We start from the raw sequence: 22,719 nt of genomic DNA, 5'->3' as shown, positions 1-22,719 counted from the left end.
AAGACGCGGAAGCCGCCCCAGCGACAATACGCCTGTATACTATACAGTGTATAGTGTGCTGTGTTAAATGATAAGCCTATAGCGGGGCTGATGTTTCGCTGCGCCAAACGCAGGTCCACTCCAGCCCACGGAATATGCATCACGGATGCGTTAACTGACACCAAGCCAGTGATACAAACATATAAATGCGATTATTCCGCTGCTTTACAGGATTACGGAGCCAATGGTCCTGTCTGTGTCCCTGCCCACAGGTCGACAGACAGGCTACACCACAGGACGCGTAAACTAACACTATGTCAGCAATACGCCTGTAACTGTGTTTTGGCTGGTTACCCTGTTTTTGTTTGCTATACCTACAAACGAGCTGTGTGACAGCAATCCAGAGAGGAGCGATCCACGCCAGCTCTCTAACCTGCCTCCAGCAGTGGATTCATCCGGCTGCCAGAACTCGTGAGTAGTTGCTTTTCAAAAAGTCTAAAAAATGCAGTTATTGTTGATAACTTGCTCTGCACTTCCGTTGAGGAGACCACGTCTTGGACTGCTCGGTGGAGATCAAAAAAGCAGTGTAATCACGCACACCTGGGCCTTATATACCCGTGCGTGCCAGTACTGGTGTGTCTTAAAGAGATATCCACGTCACAAGTGAGGTGGGGACATTCCCCATACATATGAAATATGTTGGGTGGAGAGATAGTCTCTGATACGATAGAGAACATTTGATTTGTACACTCTCTGTCCCAGAGATAGAAATTACATTAAATGGGGGGTCAAATGGGGGGTCTGTAGACTAATATGCATGTCAAACTGGGGGTCCTTGAAATTAAACTGGTTGAGAATCACTGCTAGAGCCGTAAAAATCTTCTCTTATGGAGGGGTCCCTGGCATATCTTTTCAAATGGGGGTCTGAGGGATAATTAGTGTCAATTCGGGGGAAAAGTTTGGGAACCACTGGTCTAGCTGTCACTTTAACCACATGAACCAGTCCTGGGAGACAATTAAGTACACTTAGGGTTTTACGTGGTACAAGGTCCCTCAATGTACCAGGAGTGGATACATTTCCTGCATGGTTGACCGCAGGGGCAATATAGAACCCCTGCTGTGTTATAGTGCCTTGCTCCAACCAAAGCCCCGGCTGTGATCTGAGGCAGAGATCCCGCTGTGTGAGGGGGTGCTGTGTCATTAGTCTGATGGCGCATTAGTTTGACAGCGTGTTGGTCCGACTGCGAATTACTAACCCTATCCACATAGCCAGAGTAATGGGATGTCGGAATTATGGGCAGTCCCACTCCCGCACGAGGGCAAGACCAGCAAAAATGTTTGTAGTTTGAAACAACATTTTAAATAGTTTTCTTTTGTTATTTCCATTGTGCACCCTTGAATAAGATGTTCATCTTTAATGATCGCTCCTTTGATCTGTGCATCATCTCTCACTCCCTACAATCTTATAATCATCCTCTTTCCCATCCTTGCTTCCCTCATCTTCCTCTCCCTCCTGCTCTTCCTCCTCTCCTTCCTCCTCCACCTCCACCTCCTCATAGCTCCGTAACCCACCCTTCTTCCTCTCTCCTTCCCCAGGCCTCCAAGTTGGAACAGGACAAGCAGGGGGTTCTGGGAAGGATACTGGAGGGCACTGTGCATCTTGTAAAACTTCAAGAAAAGGTCAAGGTAAGGGCAACATCTCCTCCTCAGCTCTTCAACATCTAGCTAACATCACCTCCTCAACATCTACCTAGCATCTTTTCTGTGCCATCTACAGTGCAGCATCACCACCTCAATTTCACCTATTCACCATGCCCGTACCTTCTTTCTATATACAACCTTGTGTAGTTAGAGATCGTTTAATGCATTCGTGGGTCACGGACACACTTTTATGGGTCCCTTTTGGTTTCCTACGTTTTGTTGTTTTGTCATGAATTAAAACCAAATTCAATGATTTTTTTCAAGAAAAAATCTAAAGAAATCTAAGAAATTATAAAACGAATGTTTGAAGAAGTAATGGAAATATCCAATCTACAAGCTCACAAAGCAGCACGAAGCGACGTGTGAGCTTGTAGATCTGCTATTTTCACTAGTTTAGGTCCCGGGCAAACATTACAGTATGGTACACTACGGCACAGTAGGGCATTAAGCAACTAGCGACTCGACTATTCAACTAGTCGACTAGTAAATCCACTAGTCAACCTTGTTGGTACTTTTTTTTTTTTGTAGGCCTCAAGATCAGGTAGATTATAGTTATAGTCACCAATGTACACAGTTTTTAATATGCTACTAAATTAGTCAGATTTATTCTTTCTTCTGAAACAGACCCTGACACATACACACTTGATTAGAGCAGTAAATAGTACCACAACAAGCAGCACCACTGTTATTAAAAACAACATGATATCTACAGAGTGATACGAGTACCAGGGCATTTTGTAGGACTCTGTGCGGAGATGAGCTGCACCTTTGTGTCTCATAACAAACTCTATCCAGAAGATGGCGCTGTCCAGTGGCTCCATTGGCTTGTCTCTGTGTAGCCTGGAGAGCCTCTGCATGTTCATCTTGTAGGAGGGCTCATGGAGGACCTCCTGTAATGCCTCCAGGAAGTTGTTATCTTTATCCACTGTGGCCATCGAGAGAATAACCGCGGCTCCTCTCTCTTTGAGACGCAGCAGGTTGTCGTATTGGTCAAAAAACAAGGGTATACCCACAACAGGCACTCCATGATAGATGGCCTCTTGAACCCCATTCGTACCTCCATGGGCCACAAAGAGCTTTATCTTTGCGTGTCCCAGAAGATTGTTTTGTGGCATCCAGTCAAGCATTAATGTGTTGTTCCCCAGAGTAGCTGGCCTGTCCCCTTTATACTTCCAGATTACTTTCTGAGGTAGTCTGGCAAATGTGGCAGCTATCTCATCCATTATGTCAGTGGGCAGTCCATGGACAAATGTCCCCAGAGACATGATGATGACTCCATGTTCCCCAGAGCTCTGGACAAACTCCTCCAGATCTGGAGGAAGAGGTTTAGCAGGTTTGCACTGGAATCCTCCCATATAGATGACGTTAGGCATGGTGGGGCGAGGGAACTCGAACACGAAGTCAACTCTCATCAGCCACAGGTCTGCCCCCTGCATCAACTCAGTGAATTTGACATCTGGTCCAAAGAACTCGTCACAAAAAGCCTGATATACTGGAGTGATTGAAAATATGGTTTCAGCTTTATTTAGCAAATGGAAAAGCATGTTCTTAACTCTTTGTGCAAAATTCATGTTGTCTGATAATCCTGACAAGGTCATTGGGATATAAGATAAAGGTGAGGGTGCAATGCTGTGATGTCCCTCCCCATTCATGTTTACCCATCGCACATTGTAGACTAGAGGAAGCTTTAAATAATGAGCCAACAAAGTACCACCCCCCCAACATGGGTCAGAAAGGACTAAATCATAGTCTCTCTCCTTGATGCCATTCATCAAATCTGTGTTTTCAAACATGGTTCTAAGCATTTCACAATTCATCCTGGAAACACTTGATAAGACACTGAGTGCGCTCATTTGCAAATGAAAGAAATTCAAAGCAGAACTTTTGCCTCTTTCTATATCCAGTACCTTGCCAAGAAGTGAGTTCACAAAGTCCTCATTGAACCCTTCAGCCACAGGCACAGGCACAGTGATTGAGTCATAATGGGTGGATTCCTCTTTGATGTACCAGCTTTGAGTTGTCCTCAGCACTGTAATGGTGTGTCCCTTTGAGTGTAGAGCTTTGATCAGGATATCCATGTTCACCCAGTGGCTTCCATCTAACGGAACAACCAAAATCTTACCTCCTTGGCAGAATGGCCAGAGAACCATTACACATGTCACAAGGAGGCAAACTGTCCTCCATGGCTGCCAATCCATCATTTACCTATAGAGGACAAGCAAAGACATGTTCATTATCTTGAAAATGTTGAAATTGTTAATTATGTACTGTATCAGAGAAATTGTAGTGTGATATCAAACGTCGCCTGTCAGAGCCACTATAAGTTTAATAAGTATAATTTCAGTCGCAGCACAATTTACGGTACGATTAGACCTAATAAGGCACAATTTGAAATAATGTGTTTGTTTTTAGACAGAAGTTTTACCCTAATTGTACACAATATCCCTACATTATGGTCTTATAAGAAATCACATAAGACCTAACAAAGCCTACTAAGAAATAACATGCTCTTTCTTATGCTTTTATTTCATGATATTTCCGTTTACTAGCGGGGACATTATATCTAATTTAACATCTGTACTGTACTTTGAACACGACCCCAACTTCTATAGATAGATATGTTCATTATACCGTGAGAACATGTTCCATGATGTTACTACACGGCTTCTAGTTAGGGAAAATTAGCAAAAGTTGTGGCAAATCTGCAAAAAAATGCTTACCACTAGCTTTCTTCACAGATGTGTTCATAAATGTGTCTACTAGACATTGGACATTTTCAAATTGGCCAATATGAGCTTGTGAGGTGTGTAAATAGGTTTTTTTGGGGTGCTAAATCCATTCCAACCATTCGTTTTCAGTAAAAATGACTAACTGTTTGACCACCAGGATTAATTAATCTATCTATCTCGCATTGCCATGGTTTTATCACGCACAACCCTTATTTTGAAGAGCCAAATATCCGTAACCGGGATTTTACAATGACAAAATGCTGTGTGTGGTGTCTTGACCGGTTGGTGGTGGTGGTGAAAAAACCTGACCGCGAGTAACACAGTCCCTGCTGTTGGCCATTGAAAAACCTTGTTTTCATCAGAAACGACATTCATTGTGCCGATTTGGAGATACAGGCCATTGAAAGTAGCACAAAGTGGATGCGTGCGCATCTTCAAAATGGCCGTGGCCACTGTCCCACTTTGACTGTTATGCTAACAAGCGGCAGCTAACGATTCGATCGGATCAAAACATGGATTAAAGAATATAAACCCTGGAAAACGTAGGCTATGGTTCTGGCAGGCTAGACGATTAATTTACGGTTACTACGGTTCTGGCGGGCTCCATGGCCATGCTACTATGCCATGTTATGCATATCTCAATGGTAGTCTATAGTGTTTTCTTGTTTTCTTTTCTGTTTGTGTGTTGGGGGATTTAACTGATTTATTATTTTGAGAATCAGAAAGACGTTATTGTCACACCTTACTTAATTAACAGTAAATAATTACCATTAAAAAAGGGTCAAATAAATGTGCCACGGCTCCTCAGACGTTCAGTTCATTCATAAAAAATAAATAAACTGGATTAGGGATGTACCGATGAGACAATTTGGCCGATATCGATATCCGATATAATTAATTGCCATTATGGCCGATAACAGATATTACCGATGTCGATATGATCTCATTCTGTATTAAAAAATATATTATTATTTTGGCAATGATGAAAAAAGGTTGAATTTAAAAAAGCAATGCCTCTTTATTCCAAAACTAGGGATGCATGACCGTTATTGAAATGTTGACTCATATCCCAACATAAACAGCTTGAATGTAGTATTTCTTTTTAAATGTTCCAACTATTGACTCTTTCGAAAGCTTTCCCAGAAAACACTGAAATAATGTGTAGCCTTCATCATCACAAAAGGCTTTCTCAGGCTTTTTTAAATTTATTTTTCAACATAATTATAATACAATTAAATGTCTGCTAAAGCCAATATATTATTTTACCGTATACCAACATCGGCCGATACCGATGTGTTTGCCGATTAATCTCCCATCAATAAACAGGATATGGCTCTATGTCTATGATATCAGATTCACTATATAAAAATATCAACACATAATAAAAAAGGTATGTGCTAAAAAGAAAGCATGCTTTTGTAAACAATAAATACAAATATGAACTAGATAAAGTGCCCCTCGGGGCACAGGTCTCCACCAGGGCAGGTGAGGTTGTGGCCTCCTAGTGGCGCTATAATAGGCCAATGTGAAAAGGGTGCCATTTCTTCTTATGCCTTGGATGGCAATTGGATGATTTGAGGCATTTTGTTCCAAAAATGTGTTTTGCAAGAATCCACCTGTTGGTGGCACTATAACAGGCCAATGTGTAAAGGGTGGGATATATTCCTCAGCCTAGTAGAAAAGTCTGTGAAAGATTTCACGTAAATTGCATGCTGCAATCTGGAGGAGTAATATAAAAAAAATGTGTTTTTACAAAAGTCAGCCTTTAACAGTTCTATAACAGTTCATCGTTGGTATCCAGGGAGTGTCTGTGCAATTTTTTTTTAATGTTAATTCAGTACATTTAGCAGGAACATATATAGTGCTGGATCCCAATGACGTGACAACAAGATATGAGACATAATAACCACTAACTGCAGCAAGGCTGACCTTGCTGTCTGAGATGTCTCTCGTAGCCTAACTATAAAGTATGCTACAGATCAGGCAGTACACAATACATATCAAGTACACTGTGTCTCACGTTCAAGTACACAGACATGGGCGATCATGATTATAACAGATACTAGTAAAGGAGAACAGGGAGGCGACAGTCTGACATGGAAGAGATATAATAAACTCAACTAAACAAACTCTGCTCTAAACATTTTGCTCAAACCACTGCGAAAATGTAACAATCCCATGATCAAGTTTACTTGATGATCAAGTTTACTTACTATTGAAAGTCCACCAATAAACCAGACAATTGTGACAAAAAATGTAGCACGCAGTGATATATCACTCATTCTTGAGATGAGGGACAAAAGTGGAAAAAACATGTCCCACACATAAGAGCCTTATTATTGTTAAAAATAAATTAATTGAATAAAAATAAAAGCACTTGCAAAGTTACATGTAATACAGTTGTGCATTATTATGCCATTCATTTCATTATAATTGTTTTCATATGCCATCTGAATTAGTTAAAAGCAGGCACTGTACCCAAAAACGCCTGTATTTAGCCTGTCCCCAGCAAGTGGTCATAATTTCAAACTGCTAAAAAAGTGTCTAATACTGTCACAATCACATAAATATGCATACTAAATTAAAGTAGATTGTCAACAACATAGCAAACAATATACACAATAATTTTAATTTATTTTTTCCATTAGTTATCTCATATCAAATGTGTGTCCCACGTCTCCCGTCAACTCCGTCAGGTTTTTTAAAAGTCTTAAATTAATCAGAAAATATTGTCGACAGATTTAGCCTGAAGACTCCTTTTCCAAGTCCCGTTTGTATTTGTTGCAACAGTGGAGCACCTGGTCTGACAAGCATTCAATTGTTTGATATTTTAAACAAACAATGTTGATATCAGGGTGGTCACAGCTTTTACATGTCAACTCCGTCAGGACATTATTATGATCTTTGTTAAGAATTCCAAAATAATGTTTATTATTTTAGTTTAGGGTTAGGTTTAGCTAACAAATGAAGCAAAAACAAAATGGCTACATTGTACTACAGAGGGTTAAGATGAAAACAAATGACATTTTGTCAACTCCGTCAGACGTCAACTCCGTCAGGTTTTGTGTCTGACGGAGTTGACATGTATCTGACGGAGTTGACAAAAGTGTTCCTAAAACAATAAAGTTATAGTTTTTGAATAATGGGACGTATTCTAATTTGGCACACAGTTAGAGCATGCCTTAAGGAACATTTTTGGCTATAGGGCCATCACAGATTTGTCTCGTGGTGACCATGGCAGCCATTTTCCAAAATTGCCGCCACCTGATGTTATTTTACAATAACTCAAGTTCTACACCACCTAGGATCTTGATTCTGGTGACTAAGACTACATTTTCAAGGATGAGGGATACAGTGGTACAATTTAGATTTTCCCTGTGACCATGGCAGCCATTTTTCAAAATGGCCGCCACCTGCTGTTATTTTACAATAACTCAAGTTCTACACCATCTAGGATCTTGATTCTGGTGACTAATCATACATTTTCAAGGATGTGGGATACATTGGTACTATTTAGATTTGTCCTGTGACCATGGCAGCCATTGTTTTTCAAAATGGCCGCCACCTGCTGTTATTTTACAATAACTCAAGTTTTAGACCACCTAGGATGTTGATTCTGGCGACTAATAATAAATTTTTAAAAGATGAGGAATACAGTGGTACTATTTAGATTTGTCCTGTGACCATGGAGGCCATTGTTTTTCAAAATGACCACCAACCTGCTGTTATTTTACCAATAACTCAAGTTTTAGACCACCAAGGATCTTGATTCTGGTGACTAATCATTACATTTTCAAGGATGAACTTTCTCTGGGAGGGGTCAGGGCTTATTTCAGCTGCAGGTTGAGTTGCTACTGACAGGACATTAAAAGGAGGTGGGCTTTCTGGCCTTTGACTTGTCCCTTTCAGGTACACAAGACGCACAGTTTGACTTCACTGGCCACTGCAGTGTGGCGTTGTATCTTGGTGGCCTCCTGCCAGTGTTTCTCCATCCTTCTCATGAGCTCTGTGTTCTGGGGCTCTGTTATAGTCAACTTACATTGTCTTGGCTGGAGATTGCTTTCCTGCAGGTCCAGCCCAGTCTTGTGCAGATGGCTGCTGGCCCACCTGGAGGCCCCAACCTCACTTGTTCGGTTGGTGTGATTAGGTGGGGTGGTCTTCCCCAATCAGGATGAAGGGTTTGACCCTTTCAAACGGCAGTCTGGCCAAGTGTCTGTATTTAGTTGTGAGGCTAGATACAGGATACGATTGCTCACCCAGCCCCAGGTGACTTGAGGTGAAGGCTCCTTTGATTTGGTAACATTGCTTTGGTTGACATGCTGGGGACACAGAACGACACTGATGCCTTCAGTGTCTGCACATCCTGCCTGATAGTCCTGAAGGCAGATCTTCTGTCTTCAGTCTTTCGCTCACTGTTCACTGCTCACTGTTCACCTCAAGCAGGTCTTCAAGGTGTTTGCCTTTGCACAGGCTATATGGCTAGGACTCGTGCTTCAACCACCCAGAGAACTCCAACATGGTGTTGGTTGCTCCTGGGCCGCAGAGCATTGTGCGGCAGAATTCAGCTCTCATCTCTGGTGGCAGCTTTTTGAGGAGTCGTGCAACATTTGAGCCGCATCAAAGTTCTGTGTCTCCCTCTGGGCCTAGGGTAGACACTTGCTATTTTCCGTAACACTAATTGGTGGGGCTGTCCAAACTTGTTGTTTAGGTGTCAATCGGGTCTCTGTTGGTGAAGTCGGATCTAGGTGGTCTAGAAGATGAGTTAGTCAGGGGATTATTAATACAATCTGGTAATAAATTCCTTATCAAGAATTTTCTTCACCAATGTGTTTGGAAGGGTGTCTACTAACATATCCGCTGAAAGTTGGGGTACCATCAACAACCTATATAAGGCAAAATGTTCATTATGCTTTAAGTAGCATGTGACATGTCAAACTAGGGAGTTTGCATGATTCTGAATGCATTCCAAGCATTAGCTATGCACGAAGAACACTCCTTGGGCTGAAAACGGCCATAGCCGTCATCACAAAATGAGGTCAGCACATTTGGGCCAGTGGATATATGGCCGAATTTAGCCGAAGGGGTTTGACCCCTAGTTTGGCCATAGACTCCCTAGTTTGGCCATAGCCACTTGGTATGGTACCCAACTTTCAGCAGCTGTCAAAAATGCCCCTAGGGTGGTTCAATAGAAACCAATGTGGGATATGTTAGTAGACACCTTTACAAACACATTGGTGAAAAAATTCTTGGTAAGAAAATTGCTGCAATTGTCACAGGATAAATCTAAATAGTACAACTGTATTCCTCCTCCTTGAAAATGTAGCATTAGTCACCAGAATCAAGATCCTAGGTGGTGTAGAACTTGAGTTATTGGGAAATAACAAAAAGTTGGCGGCCATTTTTAAAAATGTCTACCATGGTCACAGGACAAATCTAAATAGTACCAATGTATCCCACATCCTTGAAAATGTATGATTAGTCACCAGCATCAAGATCCTAGGTGGTGTAGAACTTGAGTTATTGTAAAATAACAGCAGGTGGCGGCCATTTTGAAAATGGCTGCCATGGTCACAGGGCCAATATAAATAGTACCACTGTATTCCTCATCCTTGAAAATGTGGGATTAGTCACCAGAATCAAGATCCTAGGTGGTCTAGAACCTAAATCAGTTAAACTTGTCAACTCCGTCAGATGTTCGTCAACTCCGTCAGACGTTCGTCCCGTGATGTTTTTGTTAATTTCCAAAGAAATAGAAAATTCGATGTTAAATATTTTGTGCATATGTATTGAAACACCAACTGAAATGATACGTAATGATGATTTTTTTTTTTTTTTACATGGTTTTCATGTTATAATATTGAAAATAGAGGTTGAAATGACGGATTTGAGAAATTGGATATTTCATAATAGTGTGATATTGGAAAAAAACAATATTAAAATAATTGTATTACTTAACTTGATTACTGAAAGCCAGTATAAGATAACTGAGGACTTTATATTATTGTTGAAATTATCAAATTCAATTAAAAAATATTTTAGTGTGTCTGACGGAGTTGACATGAATCAGGTATTAAGTGCATAAATGTCCCATTTTAGAAAGAAATGTTATGCGAAAAACCTGTTCCTTCTCAATATTGGTAGTTGAGACCTGTGTCTACAAATACATCCATTTGATTTGAATGTATCTTAAAAAAAAAAAAAATCCAGTTTGAAAAAAGTTTTGTCCCTTATCTCAAGAATGGGTGATATATATATATATTGCATTGTGTAGTTATCTTTCATCGTGAAGTTCAAAGTCCAAAGTTGTGTGTGTTTTTGTGACTGTTTGTAAAGCAGGGCGTTGCTTAAACAAGTTGTTGCATGTACAGTTGTTCAGTTTTATAAAACGATGATGAACGAAGTGTGTGAAGCAATAGTATTTTAACCTCTTGTATAGTCACTGGGTATACAAGAGGTTAAAATAAAAAAAATCGTATCACGGTCCATTATTTATTTCAGCATTTGAGCCGCAGACCACCATTTGATGAGAGTTAGCCTCTCAGACCCAACACTTTGAATATTGTATTGTTGGGTACGATTTTGTTCACAATTCCATGCTGTACTGCCAGAATGTAGAAGAATGACAATTATTCTACATTCTCTAATTGTGTAAACTTCTTGTAAATTAAGTAATCCATGTTTAACAATAATTTTACTCTTGAGAGCGTAAAATGAAACCAAATGTACCCAAATTATTAAAGTCTAAATTACACACACACACACACACACACACACACACACACACACACACACACACACACACACACACACACACACACACACACACACACACACACACACACACACACACACACACACACACACACACACACACACACACACACACACACACACACACACACACACACTATTGCACACTCCCTTCATAAGGTGTTCCCCCCAGTAGTTAGTTATCTGTTATTGAGTGCTTTGATTGAAAAAAGGAGAATTTATATCTGTTGAGCTTACAGTATTGTGACCTGTACCATCAGCAACTCATATTCTTTATGAAGGTTGTGATTTGGGTCTCGGGTGATTTTGAGGCCCTGCTTCCTCACTGTTCTCTCAAAGATTTCTTGAAGAGAACAAGGGGGCTGCATTATTACATAACTATGATTTTACCAGCCCTCTTCGGACAGGATTTTTTTGTGACAGGAATAATAGCAGCTTTTTTCCAAAATTGAAAGAATGCCGCCTTAGTCTACTGAATGCTGAAATAGAGGGCGAAAAGAAAATACAATTGCATATGTTGTACCCTATCAAAATAATACTTTCAAAACACTCAATATTCGGTCACAAAGTTACTCAAGCTATAAACAAAACATCATGACAACACTAGCAATCATTCATGAACAGAAATACCCATTTTATACCTGTAAAAGTAAGAACGCTGGACACAGTGTTCCCTCTCTGTCAGCAGTATGAGAACGCTCCCTCTACAGGCATGACCAATCAATTACCAACACCAAGTGTGAGGTAGTAGATTACAGATGCATTGATCTATTCTGACTCTGTTCCCCTTTTAACTATTTAATCTCTTTCACAGAACGTGTTTACATTTATTTAATGTCACAAAACAATATCAGTTTTTAGAAGGCTTAGAATATTTATTTGTTAAATGAATTGTCCATCTGGATCACAGCTTTATCACTCTATCACACATAAATAGAGTGATGTCCACAGCTCAGTCTAGTCGTGGCCAAAATCCTGATTAAGCCTCAAAGTCGATAAGATGGACAAAAGACCACTTCAGTCTGAGTCTTATTGTATGCTGGAACACCATAAGACCATATGTCCTTCCTGAAGGCACCAACCTACACTCAATCTCCATACAGAACATGGCTAGTATTAGAGGTGATATTATCCTTGCTAACCTTAGGATGCTGTTATCATCAAAAATAATCTCTTCTGGTACACCATTAGCTATTTTAGCTATAAAATAAATCTCTGGAATTCAAACGTGTACCGTACAATATAAGATCTACATTTTAAACCCAAGTACAAAGTACTCATTGTGCAGAATGTCCCATTTCAAGAACTTTTGAAAATAGCAGATCTACATGAGCTGACACATGTGAGCTTGTAGGTCGGCTATTTTCAAATGGCTGAAATGTGTATACGGCTCAAGTGTTTAATGTATGTGTTGCAACTTGCAATAATAATCAACATCTACAAAGTAACTAGTATAAAGTGTTCAAAGTATTAGGGCTCCATTTTCGTCACCGCTAAACCCCTTATCCCAAAACTTCTTTGCTTTTTCTTACTATTTTGCAAAACATTTTTGAATAGTTAAAATGGCCAGTCTACTGTACAAGCTCACAACTTGTCAATGTAGATTGGCTAGTTGAACTATTCATAGTAAAAAAAGGCAAAGAAGATTAGGGATAAGGGATTTAGTGGTGATGAAAATGGAGCCCTTAGTAGCCTATGCAGCATTAATCTGTCAGACAGCAACACAGTTCCCTAAAAGATGATCGTCCTTGCCAACTTCATTCCATTGACTGCGATAGTCAGTTGGTACTACAGTAGTTGACTAGTTGATAAGAAAAGATATATATGCACATGCATGCGCACACACACACACACACTGAATCAACACACTCTGAATCAGATACATTAGATCCATGGTTGAGCTATGGAATGTGATTCTTTCCAGTTTTATTCTCAGACACAGGGAAAAGGTAGGAGGTCCGCACACAGCTCCCAGACTAGTTTATTTGAAATGAACAACGTTTTGACCCACAGCAGCTCTTCGTCAGGTCTTAAGCTGTAGAACAGTGTGCGGACCTCCTTCCTTTTCCCTGTATGTGTCTTTTTGTTCAGCACCTGAAGATTTGTTTTAGATATGTGCGTGCTTCCCTCTGGACTCTTATTCTCAGACACAACCTTAGAGAATGACCTTCTCGGGCTAAACATAGTCCTACCTGCAGTAGCTTTGTTGTCAGCGGGATGCCACCATGGGTGACGCCAATATGACACCATGGGTGGAGTCGCAGCAGGAAGAGATGATTGACAGCTCTAATTGACACTTTTGGGTTGAGAGATCAGAACCATTAAAGAGTAGATCATCATCAATTATGAATATATGCTAGGTGTGTGTGCGTGCATGAGTGTGTGCGCTCACACGTGCTGTGGCGTGTGTGTATTAGTGCTCAATGTGCTACACAGGTTCAATAAATGGTCACAGATGTCTTTCTGGGATTTATTTTCTGGGAAACTCCTCCAAACAGACACGATACAAGTCCACACAGGTGCATCAAATTATTGACATGAAGTATTTCAAACAAAGTTTACCGTTGTCAGTGTTGGAAAGTACTGTACTTTAAGTACGTATTTAAGTAAGTATTTGTACTTTACTTGAGTGTTTCCAATTTCCAATACTTTTACTTCTACTCCACCACATCTTGGATCCAAATATTGTACTTTTAATCAACTACATTTATTTTGAAACTTAGTTACTACTCAAAACATATATTAACCAATTTAACCCACTTCAACCTCACCACAGTGTGCAAATATATCGAGTATTACAGTATTGCACTCTCCCTTCATAAGGTTTTCCTCGTCCCCCCCAGTAGTTAGTTATCTGTTATTGAGTGCTTTGACTGACAGTGGAACATAGGATAATGTATATCTGTTGAGCTTACAGTATGGTGACCTACTGACCTGTACCATCTGCCAGACGGCAGAAACTCATATTCTTTATGGAGGATGTGATGTGATTTGGGTCTCGGCTGATTTTGAGATTCCTCCTGATGTCTTCACTGGAAGAGCCAACTCAGGCTATTTCAAATGTTAACCCAGTAAGACCTAAAAATGTCTTCTAAATCATAACAGTGTTATATAAGTCACTTGTGTTTTTTGTAAAGTCGCTTGTAAATATTGGTAGTTGAGATGCATTTTTGTGGGTCTTGTTTTTTAAAGTGTAGTTGTTTGCGTGTAGTCGTGCACGCATGCGTGCGTGCGTGCATATCGTATATACCATGCATATAAGCTGGTGTGTGTGTGTGTTAGGCAGAAAGAGGCAAGAATGTGTTTAAATGATTCATGTCTTATTAAAATTGATGTGCCACATCTGCTGGAAATACCTGGAAATGTTGAATATTTGATTGCATCCCGTTATAATACAGTCGGTCTATAAAGCCTTCCAGAATTACATATCTCACTTTGGTGTGATAATATTATGTGCAGAACCCAACATTATCAGCTGGCTCAACTCTGATGACTTTTAAGTTGTATCGGCAATTTTGTCACAAGGAGAATTGTGTTATTGTTAAGTTTCTTATTCTGTTCCAGCTTTGGTTCAGACATTTGGTTTCCATTTTAATGACTTACTTCAACTGAAAAAGGAAAGAGGCCGCACAGCTCGTAGTCACGATGCCATCACATTTTTAAATTTAAATACATTTTTGATTTTTGATCGTGACTACGAGCTGTGCGGCCTCTTTCCTTTTTCAGTCAAAGTTTTATCTCCGTAGATTTAGAGTTATTCAGCTTTTTAGTCAGCCTGTATAATGGGAGGTGGACGGCAGCGCGGTTGCGCAACCCGGTCTAGGATCGCTAAAGAAGGTAAGGCCAAGCCATTTTTTTTAATAAAAAAATAGAAATCAGCAATCCGGTTTGATATCAATAATAAAGCTTATCAGACAGAACATTACGCCAGAAGCAGTTGCTGGTTGGATTCCTTCTGATGGAACGTTCCGCCACGAGCAGTGAAACCGTTAAAGGAGAATTCCATGCTAGAAGGCTTTCTTACCTTTATTTGTAGTTGTTATGTCCTCAATAAAGAGGTCCAGGTGTTATTTTGTGCAAAAGTGCATTATTGGCTATTTCCCCTAATATAACACCCCAATGTCACATTCAATTCAATCAATCATTGAGTGCTTATGGTAGGGGAAATAGCCAATAATGCACTTTTGCACAAAATAACACCTGGACCTCTTTGGTGGGGACGTAACAACTTCAAATAAAGGTAAGAAAGCCTTCTAGCATGGAATTCTCCTTTAAGTGGTTAATCCATTATTATATATTGTCAAGTCCTTCACTCATTTGATTTTAACGTTATTCTATGGCACACTCCTCACTTTTGCATACAATTTCCAATTTCTTTCTTTCTTTCTTTCTTTCTTTCTTTCTTTCTTCCAGTGTCCTTGATCTCATTTAGTCTGTAATTAACAGGGGTTAATGACTTCATCATACATTTGCACTGTCTTCAATTAGCTGCAGTTCACAAATGCTGCAGGAGAGACAGCACTATCTTTATCCCTCTGTTGCTCTCTCTCCACTCTCTGTCCAGCTGACTCGTCCTCTCTTTCTCACTCAGGACCTCTTCTGTCTGAACAAACATATTATGTCCGTCGTCTCGCTCTCACACTCTGTGTAAGGAGTCCATTTGGTCCATTTGGTTCCATTTGCACACACATCCGACATACAAACCTTTTGGACCCCCATTTGGGCCGCAGACCCGATGTTGTGATATAGGAGACAGACAGAGACCATGCAAAATAAGCCTTCATTTTTATTTCAGCATTTTTGGTCTTTCCATTTATTTCGTCTCGTGTCCTGATGTTGGTTTAGAAGACAGTACAGTATGTAAGTAAGCAGGACTCAGCACAAACAGGCACAGTATAGAGCAGTATACAGTGGTTCTCAAACGTTTTTGTGTCAAGGACCCCTAAATTAATTTTTCTGCGGACCCTCGTCACAAAATATTTTTTGCCAGTGACCCCCACGCAAGAGTTGTGTTGTTAAAATGTTTATAAAACATTCAAAATCTTTCACATAATTATTTTTCAAGATGTCTTCTTTTTAAATAGCTCACAATGCATCACAGTGCGGTTTAATTGGGTTAAACTGATTTTGGTACCATATGTTCTCTTTGCCGTGGACCCCCTGGAACCCTCTCAAGGACCCCTGGGGGTCCTGGACCCCTCTTTGAGAACCAGTGGTATAGAGAGTGAAGGACAATGCAAGGAGAAAACCTTTGTGGACACTTTGCTAAACCCCACCCCAAAAGCCATTGTCCTATGCCAATCCAAATAGTTTAGCAACCTCAACCTAAACTGGGAAAGCTTCCATCACCTCATAGCTGTCAGTGTTATTTTACATGGCTGTGTTGTTGAACACTTACACAGCTTAACGCCATGATGAAAGTTACACGACTCACCCATGCACCCAGGTAATGGCAATAATACTAGTAATCACCGTAGTCTTACCGTGAATTACATGAAAACTTAATTGTGTTGGATACTGTTTCTCCCTCTCTAAATGAACATTTCCTCCTATTTCTAGTTTATTTAAATAATGCCATGCACATTTTCAATCGCATAGCCTACTGCAGGCCTTGTTGACTATAGATTTAGAGACATTTTGAAGCTCTTGCTACTGAAATGATTGATTACTTATGTGGAGAAATCCCGTCATTTAACATGCATCTCAATGGGTGAGAAGCACAGCTTGGAGAGAGTGGACTGGGTGGGGCTTAGTGAAGGGTCCATTGGAAGGGTCAGTCATTCTGTCAGAGCAGCAGCCATTGCAGTCACATGGTGAACACTAGACAAAGTGGACATATTATGTCAATAGGAAGGAATCTTATCAAACAGAAGACAAAAAAACTCAAACTCAAAACTAGTAATGCCATATTAATGTATGTTTCCAAGATGTTTTGTGTTTTAGTCACAGGGGAGTGTACCCCAATGACACAGCATTGGCAATGATGCAGAAGACTGCAGGGCGGCTGTGGCTCAGGAGGTAGAGCAGGTCGTCCAATGATCCATGGGTCGGCGGTTCGAATCCTGGCTCCTCCTGTCCACATGTCGAAGTGTCCTTGGGCAAGACACTGAACCCTACATTGCCTCCAATGAGTCGGTCAGTGTGATCTCGCCAACCATTGGTGTGTGGATGTGGGAAGTGAGGACGCTGGTGTCGACTGTTCGCTGCTTCACCTCCCATGTATGAATGAATGAACCATTGTAAGCACTTTGAGTAGGCACGTAGTGCATAGAAAAGCGCCATAAAAATGCAATTCATTATTATATTAAACTCTGGAATATTTCAATGCCGATAAAACCTCAGACTTTTCAAATATCTCATGAGTAAATTGTGGATTCAAGCACGGAGCACAACAAACAGCAGTGAGTCACATATCCACTGTTGTTTTTTTAATGCTAGGATTTGCTATTTCTTTGTGCCTTTTTTGGAATTACCATAATGCATGGTTTCCCGATGCCATGGGCCAAGGTGGCTGTTGCTAGGCACCACCACCCTCAAGACATGTGTGAAAATTAAATCGGGCCGGCCTAGACAGCTCAGAAATGGATTGGTTACGATCAGATTGACTCCTTGACTCCACTCACCCAATACAAGAGCCACAGTACAGTGGCATTTTACCTCCAACGTGAGTTCACTCTTCTGGCCTCACAAATTGATCTGGGAGATGAAAATCCTGTTGTCTGAGACCGTCTTAGCTATGAGACAAGTGAAGGACCTGGGTAGACAAAACACACGCACGCACGCAACCACGCACGCACGCAACCGCGCACGCACACACTAAGTACACACTAAGTACATACACATGCTACAAAAAACTGAACATGAACTTCAGTTGGATACAGTGTGCACAAAGTAAAACCATACATAATCAAATACTGTATCTTTTGCTCATTGGAAATCTAAACTCTTTATTTTATATTCACAACATGTGACCATAAAACACATAAAAATAGTTCCTCCAGTTGTAGGTTGTGGTCGATCTGATTCAGTTGTTTTGTTTGTTCATGTAGTGCTTTTTTTATATGGCGCCAAATGGATGGTTGGTTACATGTACACTCAGTTAATTAAGACTTTTCTTTACTGTGTATCTGAACGATCCATTCTAGCATCTGATGCAGTCTGTTGCAGTCTGTCAGTATGTGAATGGACACAGGCTCCTTGCTTGTGTTGTTAATTCAGTAGTACAGATGAGGTTCAGTGTCACTGGGTCCACTTAACCATAGCAGCCAGATAGTCAGTGGGCTCTGTGCACAGAGAATAACTCTTCCTACGTCCGGGCCCCTTCCCTTCTTCCTTCATAGGGGTTACCGATGATACTAATTAAGCCTCACAGTGGTTCTCAAACTTGTTTTTATTTCAAGGACCCCCATAACTCTTGGAGTGTACAAATGGAACTAAATGCACCCGTAATGGTCCATTTGTACACTCTCAGAGTTACAGACCCATACGGGGCCATTTGGAACCCACTCAAGGACACTTTGAGGTGTTTCCAGTGAGCCAACATGCACAATATCAGCACCCTGACTCTGTTTAACCAGAATGGAACAGAGCCTTCATTAGTATCATCGGTAATGCCTGTGAAGGAAGTAGGGATGGCGTGTGTGCCTAGCCCATTCACCAGTCAGCCAGTTATTCAGTAAACACTTATGGGCACATTCAAGGATCACAAATACTGTAATTCTCCTAGTAGGGAATTCCATAATGCCACCACCACCACCACAGTGCAATCTGTAGGACTGTTGCATTGGACCCGCATTTCCCTCTGCCATGTTGGTACTCCGTTTGGCCAGTCAACCAGTCAGCCCCGAGAGAAGCAGTCACACATGCCCTGGCAGAGGCACTGACAGAAGCCGTAGACCAGGCAGACGGTGAGGCTGGAGGGAACCAGGCTGACACACACGATGCCCAGCGTCACTCGCTGGATCACCAGCAGGTAGATCCCCAGTGGCAGCGAGCCAAAGTAGAAGAACCCCAGCAGCCACACCAGCACCCTGGGCACGTTGTTGCAGAGCTTGGCCAGGGCGTCCTGTTCCGCACCGCCGCCGCCCGCCGACCCCACCGACACGGAGTCCAGGCTGGGCTCGCCTCCCGTGCCGATGGCGGGGTAATAGTAGTTGCTGGAGGAGGTGGGCGACGGCGGCTGGGAGGAGTCACGCCGGTTCAGGTCCCCGCCCTGCACCTCCATGATGGTGATGACCAGGCAGTTGGAGGTGGCGGAGGCGGTGGAGTCGCCGCCGTGGAAGGACGGTCCCGGCGAGGAGGCCGAGGAGGACGCCAAACTCCTGGGCGTTAACACCACCTCGCAGCTGTTCCTGCGCTCCAGGGAAGGCCTGGCATGCTTGGAGTCGCGGTTGGTCGCAGCCGCGGTCAAACGAGACATGATGTTGGCGTCATCGGGCAGACGGGCCACCTGGTAGCGGGACACCAGGGTCTCGTGGCGGCAGAAGGGGCAGGGGAGACACGCCTGGCCCTCGCCCCCGGCGGAGAGCATCCGGCCCAGGCAGCGGGAACACACGCGGTGCAGGCAGGGCAGCAGCTTGGGCCGGCGGTTGTGGGAGTTGTAGCGCTGGTAGCAGATCTTACACTCCAGCTCCTCAGTTCCCGATGCTGATGTTGTTGTGGACTGGATGGGGGGAGGGGGAGGAGCGGGGAGGGGGGACGGAGAGGGAGGACAGATGCAGTCGCCATCCTTCCCTGTGTCCAGCCCCGCTGCTGCCGGGTCAGCCTGTGCAGGGGTCATCCTGGGGTCATTCTCTAGAGAGAGAGAGAGAGAGAGAGAACAAAATAATAATATGTATATTCAGTAGATAATACATTTGTACTTTATAGCTGTCACCACGCAGTTAGCATGGGGCAAAGGCCTAAAATGTTCCAATGAGGCACACTATAATGTTTTCTCCTTCCAATTTCTGTAGCCTATTGTAAACATAGCCTATCAGAGTCAACCAACAGCTGGTGTTGTCTTCTCTGAAACTAAGACATAAATACAAGTTGTTGGTCTGCTGTTGCCTAAACAAGCACGGTCTGGTAGCTCAAGATACAAAGGCTTCACTCACACCTGCACAACAGATTGTTGTATAGCTGATGCATGAGACTTGTTTACTGATGCAAGCTCGCAATGCATTTCCAATGGGAGTCACATGGTTTGACACAACATTTATGTTGTATGAGGGGGAGGGGGGCAGTCGAAACACACCCGAAAGCCGTACAACAAAAAGTTTGTGTCAAACCATGTTACTTCCATTGGAAATGCATTGGGGCGGCCATGACACTTACCCTTTGTTTACATCTAGCATCCAACAATGTTGTATGCTAGATGCGAAGGTGTGAGTGAGGCCAAAGTGTGTACTACATGTGTAGTAGGCAATAGGCGATTGCCATGAAACTTCGTATGCACATGAATAGCAAACATCAAAATCAGTAGTTCTCACACTTTGAACATTTTCCAAAAACTTTAAATGAAAATAAAATAGCAGATGTACAAACTGGCAACATGGCACGAAGTGACACGGTGTGAGCTTGTACATCTGCTAATTTGTGAATAGCCAACGCAAAAATCTAAAATGAAATAAAATATGAATAATGAATTAAAAACAAATGGTAGATCAAACAAATTGTAGATAGTCTATTATCAAATGAAGTGGTTAAAGTATGTTTTGTAATCATAATCCACTTTTCAAATACAAAAAAGTACAATATCTGCCTCTAAGATGTAGAAAATTGGAAGTACTCCAGTAAAGTAAAAGTCTAATAATTAGATTTCCGGTGGAGGCAGTCGGTAGGAGTCTTCATTAAATAATTTGAGCCTGTCATCAAATGATTGGACTTTTACTTTACTGTACTTCTAATGTTCTATACTTTATCAAACTATTGGCTCAGGAATGTGACGAAAAATAAATTAATAAATACAATTAAATAATAATCCATTAATTCAAGGCCTTCATGGGGTGTGTAATTGATAGAAAATAAGTCATTTTTTGGGTGAACTTTTCTACTACTGGTTACGTTCCAGCAGTGTCGTTGACATGAAAGTGCTTGAGAACCAAGCAACATGTCAAGCCTCAATAGTAGGTTTTTTCGACTACAAACTGTAACTGTAACTGTATAATGTCAGATTATGAGCTTTAAATATGCTCATTATTTTTACGTATTTCTCTCTATTGCTCGTTTTACAAACACGACACAACACGTTCCCCTCCATAGCTTTCTCTACCGCACCGGATTAGATATACTATGTGTAAATATGTAAATAAATTGTTTTTCTTTCTTGGTTGATAATATCTCTCTCTCTTCTCCATGCCCCCCCCCCCACCCACCTTTCTCTTGTATGGAAGCTTGCACAAGAACACGCGCACGCCACACACACACCTGCATGTGTGTTATAACCACCCATAAGGGAACAGCAGGGGCACATGCAGAGAGAAGCTGTCAATCATCCCGAATGAGGTCACGGTGTGCTGCTGAGCTCTTCAGTCTTCACGTCACACAACTCATGAATGAGAAATGAGTCTGATCAGCCTCTCTGTCACACGCACACACATGCACGCACGCACGCACACACACACGCACGCACACACACACACACACACACACACACACACACACACACACACACACACACACACACACACACACAGAGACGCCTTTCAGATGACTTTCATTCATTATAAATGTCACCATTATTGATTCAAAACAGATAAATAGCTCGAAATCCGGTCCCAAGCCTCTCCTGTCTGTCTGCTCTGTGTGAATAACATCAACAGGCACAGCAGGGGGTAATGGGGGACAAACAGGCTGTCTGTCTCTGTCACTCTGGTCTCCAAAAAAGCTGGGCAATTCCACCATTTTTTAATGTTATTCCCTAGTTTTCCTCTGGATTATCAGTCCTTCTCAATCTGATTATACTACTGTGTACAGACGGTTAGCAGAAGAACCTTAGAATCGTGTCTCTCTGAAAGAACTCCATTCTCAGGTTGTCTCTCCATTTGTCTTTACTGTACTGCACCCCCCCTATCTGCTGTTCCAGCTAAGGGGTCCCCATGATAAATTATCTATAGCTAGGAACCAAATGAATCCTGTGGCTGTAACTCTGAGAGTGTACAAATGGAACCAAATGGACCCATGGTTCCATTTGTACACTCTCAGAGTTATGGTGGTCCACAGTCCAATTATGCAGGGGTTCTCAAAGTGAGGACCCTGGGGCTCGATATACATCTAAAAAACAATTGACATTCTTTGAAAATTGTTTTGTTTTTTGAATTTTTTCAGATGGGGGTCTGCGGCCAAATACACATTAATTTAGGGGTCCACGACATGAAAAGGTTTTAGCACCACTGCTGTACTGTCTCCCTTTCTGTTTGTCTCTCTGTCAGTGGTGTCAGTAACTAAGTGCATTTACTGTACTTAAGTACAATTTTGAGTAATTTCAATTTCCAGTACTTTTACTTCTACTCCACAGGTGTACAGCAGACAAGCTTCAATCACTGTGTATACTCCTCCG

General features: G+C 41.7%; 3 protein-coding genes across 3 annotated transcripts in view; 1 reads left to right on the top strand and 2 right to left on the bottom strand.

Annotated features, from left to right (window-relative positions):
* The window catches only part of cep89 (centrosomal protein 89), a 116,504-nt gene that overhangs the window by 58,509 nt on the left and 35,276 nt on the right, over positions 1–22,719 (top strand). Inside the window, exon 18 of the mRNA XM_083760042.1 lies at positions 1,576–1,665. Within this exon, the coding sequence (XP_083616168.1) occupies positions 1,576–1,665 (90 nt within the window). The remainder of the gene's footprint in view (positions 1–1,575; positions 1,666–22,719) is intronic.
* On the bottom strand, positions 2,274–3,830 carry LOC310876774 (UDP-glucuronosyltransferase 2C1-like; the record flags this gene model as incomplete). The annotated part of the gene is made up of 1 exon (XM_083790429.1): positions 2,274–3,830. One exon carries the CDS (start codon positions 3,828–3,830, stop codon positions 2,274–2,276), a length of 1,557 nt encoding a protein of 518 aa, XP_083646555.1.
* LOC310876768 (E3 ubiquitin-protein ligase RNF182) lies at positions 19,018–19,959 on the bottom strand (the record flags this gene model as incomplete). Its single annotated transcript, XM_083790417.1, has 1 exon — positions 19,018–19,959. One exon carries the CDS (start codon positions 19,957–19,959, stop codon positions 19,018–19,020), a length of 942 nt encoding a protein of 313 aa, XP_083646543.1.

Source organism: Protomyctophum parallelum (assembly GCF_964188405.1).
Source record: "Protomyctophum parallelum genome assembly, chromosome: 2".
NCBI lineage: Eukaryota > Metazoa > Chordata > Actinopteri > Myctophiformes > Myctophidae > Protomyctophum > Protomyctophum parallelum.
The sequence above is the reverse complement of the archived record's forward strand: the minus strand, read 5'-3'. Positions and strand labels throughout refer to the sequence as shown.